The sequence below is a fragment of the Rhagoletis zephyria genome, unplaced genomic scaffold (genome assembly GCF_001687245.7).
Source record: "Rhagoletis zephyria isolate East Lansing unplaced genomic scaffold, Rhagoletis_zephyria_1.1 Rzeph_scaffold_20128, whole genome shotgun sequence".
In the NCBI taxonomy this organism is placed as follows: Eukaryota; Metazoa; Arthropoda; class Insecta; order Diptera; family Tephritidae; genus Rhagoletis; species Rhagoletis zephyria.
In genome coordinates, this window is record NW_016177187.1 from 1 (window position 1) to 8,670 (window position 8,670).

At 32.5% G+C, this 8,670-nt stretch overlaps 1 protein-coding gene across 3 annotated transcripts; it reads left to right on the forward strand.

Annotated features, from left to right (window-relative positions):
- The first annotated feature begins 6,553 nt into the window (after positions 1-6,553).
- LOC108380705 (vitellogenin-1-like) lies at positions 6,554-8,314 on the forward strand. Of its 3 annotated transcripts, none has more exons than XM_017637098.1 (4): positions 6,554-6,861; positions 6,959-7,221; positions 7,328-8,023; positions 8,056-8,314. In XM_017637098.1, the coding sequence occupies exons 1-4, from the start codon at positions 6,642-6,644 to the stop codon at positions 8,125-8,127; spliced, it is 1,251 nt and encodes a 416-aa protein (XP_017492587.1). In that variant the 5' UTR covers positions 6,554-6,641; the 3' UTR covers positions 8,128-8,314. The 3 variants fall into 3 exon arrangements, with proteins under 3 accessions (XP_017492587.1, XP_017492590.1, XP_017492588.1); XM_017637101.1 differs by having other exon boundaries at positions 7,328-8,060; positions 8,165-8,302; XM_017637099.1 differs by having other exon boundaries at positions 7,328-8,302.
- The last annotated feature ends 356 nt before the right edge of the window (positions 8,315-8,670 follow it).

Sequence of the window (8,670 nt, forward strand, 5' to 3'; positions counted from 1 at the left end):
CATCAAGGAAGGATGTACTAAAAAAAATGAATATGGTAAAATTTTGATGCATAATTTTTCTTTACAATGATAAATATAAAAATTTAAATCGTATTATAAACCCTGAAAACCATGAATCTCAGGATGAAAAATCCAATCTGATAACCCTAACCTAAAATTATCCCGCGCTAATCCTGAAATTGTCCTAAAGTATTCCTGAATTGGTTCTGAACAAGTCGTGAACTTGTCCCGAAAAAGTCTTAAAAAGGTACCGAAATGGTCCCTGACTAGTTCCAAAATAATCCCGAATTGCTCCTTAAGTAATCGTGAAAAAGTTCCAAAAACGGTCTTGAAATAGCGCTGAGCAAGTTCTGAAATGTATGTATTTGTATACATATGAAGAAATTACAGATTTTCTACTGGGTNATAGCTGACTAGTTCCAAAATAACCCCGAATTGCTCCTTAAGTAATCGTGAAAAAGTTCCAAAAACGGTCTTGAAATAGCGCTGAGCAAGTTCTGAAATGTATGTATTTGTATACATAAGAAGAAATTACAGATTTTCTACTGGGTTAAGGTAAATTTTAAGAAAAATAGAGTTAAAGGCATACATTTATTTTGAGAGCCATTACAGTCCAAATTAAAGCTATCTCATCAGCGCCAGTTTCGAACCTTTCGATTTGCTGTCGGGTACATAAAATAGTTAACATGTGTGTATGTATATTTGCGTTCACTTGTCACAGTTGTGTAAATAAGAGTTCATACGTGACAACGTGTATTAACTAGATACCCTCACACTACACAACGCAGCTACCAACCATCCCCTCGTCCTTTCCATTTCATTGCTGTACGTTCCTCTTTCTTCTCCCCACCTTCCTCCGTTCGATTGCTATGCAAATGAATACAACTTGAGCTTGCTTGTCGGTTTGTCTTTGCGTATGCAACCTGGTGTGCACTCACTATTGCATAGACGCATGTGTGTGCATAAATTTCTTACACTCCATTCGAATACATTTTCACGTGCGTGTATTTACTTGTTTGTTTTAGCTGCATGCTGTGTGGAAATTTACAATCGTCACTTTTGCTTCTTGAACTCAATTGAAGGACCTTCATTAGGGTGTTGCCTGCTCTTCACACTTTTTTCACTTCTGCCTGTCCATGACCATTCTAGAGAAATACGTACTTACATATATGTAACTGTATATAGTTTCCACTTCAACTTATTACTTTATTTGTGTACGTGTCGGGCGTGATTTTTCGCTGCTACAGCTTTGTAAGTACTTATCGTCACCAGCTAAGTGTGAAAAAGTGCCAAGTCAATTTTTTGAAATTATTCAGAAGAGACAAAAAATCAATGTAGTTTCGTATTACCTGCCATTCTGCATCAAAAAATAAATTTTGAAAAAAATGGACTTGGCACTTTTTCACATTTAGGTAGCGATGTGTATCGCACACATGTGATATTTCCTTGCAGTGTGCTTTAAGACTCATGTAAAATCAGTTCAAATGTAATGCAATTAAATTTACATATATTCGTTCTCAGTTAATAGTTGAATAAATTAAACAACACAAAATAAATAAAAGCGCCAAATGAGCGTGTTTCCTGTTCTTTCCGTCCCTTCGGCACTGATTCGTATTCTCATTATCCTGATTATTGTGCTGAGCTATTTTGCGGATATACAGCAAATCATCTGTTGTTTTTTAAATATGTATGAATTCAGGTAATTGCTTTCGTTGGTTTGAGTTCGTTTTGTTGCTTGGCAAATATTTGCATAAGCAGCAACAAAAACCACAAGTGCAATGGGTTAATGTAAAAAGTCCCACACGAAAAAAATAGCAGATAAACAGGAATGTATAAATATGTATTTATTATATGCATTTTGTCTCATTGCGATTGCACCTGTAAAAGTGGAACTATTCACTCTCAAATGTGCCCCCGTTGCGTATACGCAACCAGTGAAAATTCAATGACACACCGATTGAATGTCCACAACATTTTCGTACAAAAGGTTTTATTATTATTTTCTGATTTGTAGCAATTTTCTCTTACCACTTTCACATTCATAAGCATTTTGCAGTCTTTTATTGCAGATATGTGTGTAGCATTTTTTTCATATTTCCACTGTTTTCTACTTCTTCCTTTGTCATGCCATCAATCGCATCTAAAATGCAAATAAATATTGCCAGCTCGAATGCCAGCATCAGTGGTGTTTGCACTGTGGATTATCGCTGGTGCACAGCAAAATTTCCTGTTCTCTCTATTTTTTTTGTTGTCAAATTGGAATGTCATCCTCTTCGGTGTACGATTGGATTCTCGAAATTTGCATTTATAAACTGAATGTATGACTCAGTCGAATTCATGCGTGAACTTTAATGTGAAACATGAATAAACTTACAGAAAGGTTTGTGCGTGCTGCTTGCTCATTTTACGTGTAGTTTAAAACGCATAAAAAAAATAAAAATGAATAACAATAAAATAAGAAGTAAAATATTTAAATTTTCCTAAGCCTTATGTACATATTGGCGGTCTGGTCCATATAAGCTTAAAAAATATTCAAAACCTGGTATAAAAAGTATACCTTCAGCGATAATTTTAAGGTGCTAAATAAAAGTTAGGCAAAATTACACCAAAAAAAAAAAAATTACCGAAAAGAAGAAAAGGTTTACTCTTTTGCAAAAAACTAAAATTAAAATTGTTTTGAGTAACTTTTCAATAGTTCTAGAGCTCCTGAAAAGGAAATAAAGTTCTGCGAAATTACGCCAAAAAAATCTTTTTTTTTTTAAAAAGTCAAAAAGTCGAGTGTTTGAAAAAAATTTGAATTAAATCTGTTTAGAGTGTCTTTGCAATGGTTCTAGAGTTCCTGAAAAGTAAAAAAGTTTTGCAAAATTTCACCAAAAAAAAAACTCAAAACAGAAGAAAAATTTTAATTTTTGAAAAAAAAAAACTAAAATCAAAACAGTTTTGCGTAGCTTTTCTATAGTTCTAGAGCTTCTGAAAGGGAACAAAAGCTCTGCGTAATTATGCCGAAAAAATAACTTTTTTAAAAAAGTAAAAAAAATTGAAAAAAGTAAAAAAAATTTAATTTTAATTCTTCTCTAACATTTCTGTGAAAATTACTTTTTTTATTTTTCTTAGTGTTACCGCTAGTATTGCTAGCCTTGACTTTGAATTTCCATGAGTCTTTCTGGTTTACTCAGCCAATGGGGTATTTTTAACTAAAACTCTTTGTTGTCTAAGTAAAATGTTGATTTTAGGTTGAATAATTTTTGGATTTTCATGAAAATTGCCAAAAACTCTAAAATATGCATAGCATAAAAAAAATAAACCCTCAAAAACCATAGATGTATTTTAATTGAACATACCTAAATATTACAAAAAATAGCATAATTATTAGAAGAGCGAAAATAAATTTAAATTACGCAGGCCTGAAGACGACACCTCAATGAAAAAAAAAAATAGATTGCATAAATTGTGTTTATACCTTTAAAAACACTAAAGCAGGTAGAATAATTCTTTAGAAATAGATTTTTATTGATTTATTTTCCACAATTTTCTCAATTTTGCTGTTATAAATGCATATATAGTATGCTGTAAAATTTTTGATTCAAGTTTTCAAGGCATTACTCATGTACTAATAGTGACAATGCCAAGATTAATTATCCAAAAAGAAATCACAATTCATTAACTTTGAAATGATAGTAAGTTATTGGAAAATACATTTATGGTGAGAAGTTATAAGCGTTCAAAAAAATGTTTATTATTGGATGTCCCACCCGTCACAGAAAAATATGTATATACTTTTTTTTACGTAACATACAAATTCTTAAGTTTCCCATTGTTCAAATGAGATCCCCCTTTTAAAAATAGAGTAAATATTCACATCAAACCAGTAGTATATACTTAAAACAAATACTTGCTTACATACCTAGCAGATATCCATTATATTTTGGAATTTTAACGGCACTCGTTTAGCGATCCTTGGTTTATCTCCTAAAAATTATAATATAAATTGGATTCCGTAATTAAATTTGTTTTGTTCCAACGTATGCATATAATTATGTACAAACATAAACACACGAGAGTAGCGCAAGCTACTACTTAATTACAGTAGTATGTATTTTTTTATGGTGCCTTATCAGTAAACAGTCGCGTTAATGGAAAAGGAAACAATATACATATTTGAATTTTGTGTGGGAAAACCGTAGCCGCCAAGTTATTTAAATTAGTTTTTCCAACTAAACATTGTATTTTTTATTTTTTTTTTTATTTTAAGTACTTCTATTTCGTATGGAATATATTTTTCTGACCGTCGCCACCTGCATTGTTTTTGTCCGCAATGTGACTGCAGCTTCTTAGGTACCTAGCAATAAATATGTCTAATCTTTGAAGAAAAGTCGCATTTAAATTCGTCTAGAACTTTGGAAGAGGTATATAGTTTAAGCCACCGAGGTTTGAAATATAAAAACACGAACTTAAAATTTGGCCAAGATTGGCCAAAGCTTTTCTGTAAGCGTTGAGAATGGCAGCTGGACAAAATATGGCAGTAGGATACGTACATTTTTGGTCATCATTTGAAGAGAAAAAAGTACTCCGATCGTAAAATTATTGATTTTCAAGAATTCTATAAAATTTGCACGAAAAAAATATATATTTTTTCATAAAAAATACATGAAAAAATTTTGAGCGCTTTGACCGACCTTTAAACATCTTTTGATTTCGAAATGAAAAAACAGGGGTATATTTTTCGATTTAAAAAATCCTACCCAAAATTGCATCAAAAATTACAAGCCGATAAGTGGAGAACATCAGGTGAAGGTTTGCCCCCTTCCCAGTGATGAAGAGCAAGAGGTGCAAAGCTAGTTGAGTGCTCTTTTTGCCATATTTTTTGTTCATTCTTGTTTTTTTTTTAGTAATTTAAAATGCATCTTTTATGCAATAAGTTGCTAAAATGTAAAAATAAATAATTTCATCAACGTATTCTTTTGCAAATGCCTGGATAAATTTACCATGGTTAGTCAAAATGCAGTGCTATAGAAGGTTAGTATTCAACAGTTCAGAACTGGACATGACTTTTTTGTATTTTTTAAATTCTTGCATAAAGTTTTGTCATTTAAAACAGGAGTTATATTTGTTGATAATTTAAAAAGTGGATAACAAATTTTTTTTTTATAAAAACGGAGTTCAAATGTTCGCCTAATTAAAAGCTGGGCGAATTATGCTAAACCGTACGAAAACCACACTTTATAAGACAACATCCCGTGAGGCGGCTAACTTCGAAAAAAAACGGAGTACTTTTTTTCAATTCAAGAAGTTTTCATGCAAACTTTAAACTTTTTATTCAGATTTTTTAGAATTTAGATTTGTAGCCCAATCAATTTTGTTATAATAAAGTACACGTTTTAAGTAGCTTGGAATTATCGTTGATTTTTGGCATTTTTTTCACGTAGTCTCTTCCATACACATAAAACAAACAAAAACTTTCTTAAAAATCAATGCGATTTTTGACTAACTTCGAACTTGCATTTTTGAACTAGAATTTAATGGGCTACAAAACTGCATACTCAATAAAATTACAAAAAATCTGACTAAAAAGTTGAAAATTCGCACGAAAATTTATATTTTTATAAAAAATTAGCTAGAAAAATATTAGAATAGAAATTGGTGCATATATTGTAAAAACTTCGCTGTGCCAATAATTTTTGCCGGTAGTGTACGTATCTTTTAACAATTTCCTATGATGATCATATTTTCCTACTTTTTCACATAAAAATTAATAAAGTAGTAAATACATATGTACGTGTTTAGATATAACTATAATTTCCATAAGAGCCGCTCACAGTAAGCTACCCACAAGTGTATTTTCCATGGAATACTATATTCAAATAGAATTATTTCTGAAAATATCTTAACATATCGCACGTTTAATAATATAACGAAGTATTTCAAAATTTAAATTTTTTGTGAAAATGCAATCCAAGTTTTATCAATTCATACAGTTGGTATACAAAAAGACAGATGGAAAGACACANTAATTTCCATAAGAGCCGCTCACAGTAAGCTACCCACAAGTGTATTTTCCATGGAATACTATATTCAAATAGAATTATTTCCGAAAATATCTTAACATATCGCACGTTTAATAATATAACGAAGTATTTCAAAATTTAAATTTTTTGTGAAAATGCAATCCAAGTTTTATCAATTCATACAGTTGGTATACAAAAAGACAGATGGAAAGACACATATCTTTGCCATATTTGCTGATCATATTCTACTTGTCAAGCATATTAATTGCATAATGAAATTTCCAAAAACGTAAATTTAGAGTTACACCTCTATATTGTTAAACGTGCGATATCTCATTGAAATTTTTAAACGCAAATAGGCAGCGAAACTGATTAGAATGCATAAATTTAGTTTCGTAAACAAAGTCGTTTATGTTTTCTGCTGAAAAGTTTTTTTCTTTACAATTACTAGTCAATTAAGATAAGCGCCACTTTACATAGTTTGCAACTGGAATGAAGCAAACAAAAAAAAAAAAAAAAAAAACATTTTTAAAACTTATTTAAATGCAAGCTAGCTCCCAACGGCTGGCAGTAGATGCATATTTTTAGTGCATCGCTTACAAGCCAGAGCTAAGAAAATTTACGAGTTTTAACGCAATGAAGTTGCTTTACCTTATTTCGTTTCTGTGCTTATTGCATGCGGGCAGCACTTTGGAATTCACAATCCTGGATATACTCCGCTCGCTGGAACAAATTACGGAAGGCGTAATTGCGAGTGCACCGGGACCCTTGCGACCACAATATATTTTCAAGACCATAAAAAACGCAGTAGAAGGTTTGCCTTTTCAAATTGCAAGCGCAGCGGCAAATGCCATTTGTAAGTGTGTAAATATGTACATATGTATATATAAACCAATTGCTTAACCACGAAGATATTTTAATACTTTGATTTTATGCTCAAATATTTATAAAAGGCTCAGCTGTTATTGCCAGAGGCAGAGATCAAACACCAAATCAGTATAAACCAAGACTAGAAGACATAAAATTCCAATTTCGCACAGCCTGCGATAAACGTGAATATCCTATCGAGGATCCCTCCGGTTTAGCTGATGATGAGGATTTTGACCCTCAGAAACAGACAGTTATATTTTCGACCGGCTGGACTACGACTGTAAATAATGAACGACATGATGCGCTATCAAAGGCGTATAACTGCCGTGGAGATACTAATTATCTGGTAGCAATATACATACTTAGTTACTCGTTTAATATAGCAATTCCATTTAATTTCTTCAAATTCCAGTTATATATACTTATTGAAATTTTGATTTTTATTTTCCAAGGCATTAGATGTTGGCGACTATATCAACACACTTTATGTCTGGTCAGCAGAGAACACCGACACTATTGGCAGATATGTCGCCGAGGGCATACAACGTTTGGAGTCCGTTATAGATATTGGAAACCTTCACATAATGGGTCACAGTTTGGGCGCACAAATAATGGGTTCGGCAGCACGCTACTATCGCGATTTGACTGGCAATACGTTGCCCTATGTAACTGGAATTGATCCGGCATTGCCGTGTTTCAACGAAGGTGAAGTGCTCACAGTGATATCTTCCAGTGATGCCGAATTCGTGGATATCATACACACAAATCCGGGTGTAAATGGTCAGGTGTTGTCCTTCGGTCACGTTGACTTTTATGTTGGTGGTAAATTTCCCATACAGGATGCTTGCAATGATCCACAATGTTCACATGAAATTGTTTGGAAATACTACACCGAGTCGGTTTATCCAAATAATGTCGATGATTTTTTGGCAACGCGTTGTAGCTCCCTGAATAGTCTGCAAGAGGGCAAGTGCCGTGGCAATGTGTCGCCGATGGGTTATGCTGTGCCTCATGACATAAGAGGCCGATATATTTTGGAGGTGAATGCTGAAAAGCCATATGGAAAAAATGCTACCGCGGACTACACGGATCCGGATGCCTCAGTTTGTGGCAGTTGTCAGGAATTGGGGTCTTTTTCAAATCGCTGGTAGATAGCTTATGTTATTATTTTTTTAATAATATTTCATATTCATGTTGTAGTCACACTTGTATTTACATATGGATGTGCATAAGCGTTATGTACGTTATGTAAAGTAATTATATAAGCGTTTCAATTATTTTGTTATTATATGTTAAATATAAGGTTCTATATTCTGAATGGTGGTGGTTTATATATTTCAAGGGATTTTTCGATTTTGTGAATATGTACCCTATTTATTTTCTCGCATGTAATCAAGATCAATAAATATCGTATGGTTTTAAAGTTAGAGATCGGTGATCTTTGAAAATCATAATATTATTGGATGAGGTGCCTCTTTTTTATAATTTTTTTTATTAATTAAAAATTTGTATTATGACACTATTGTGAATATTGGATTGCAACTAATATTCGCTAGATGGCAGTGCAAACGCAAATGTACAATAAGTGCAGCTGATTTCCGTTGATACGGAAATGTGAAAAGCGTTTGTGATATTAGTTTGTTTGGGTTTCCATTTTATTTTGTAAAAATTTCCTGTAAACATTTTCTTTTTTAATTAAATGTGTACATATGTATTCAAGNCTTTAGGCCTGGAAAATCCACCTTTGATCAGGTATTCACAATACGCCAAATCTTGGAAAAGAACCGCGAGAATA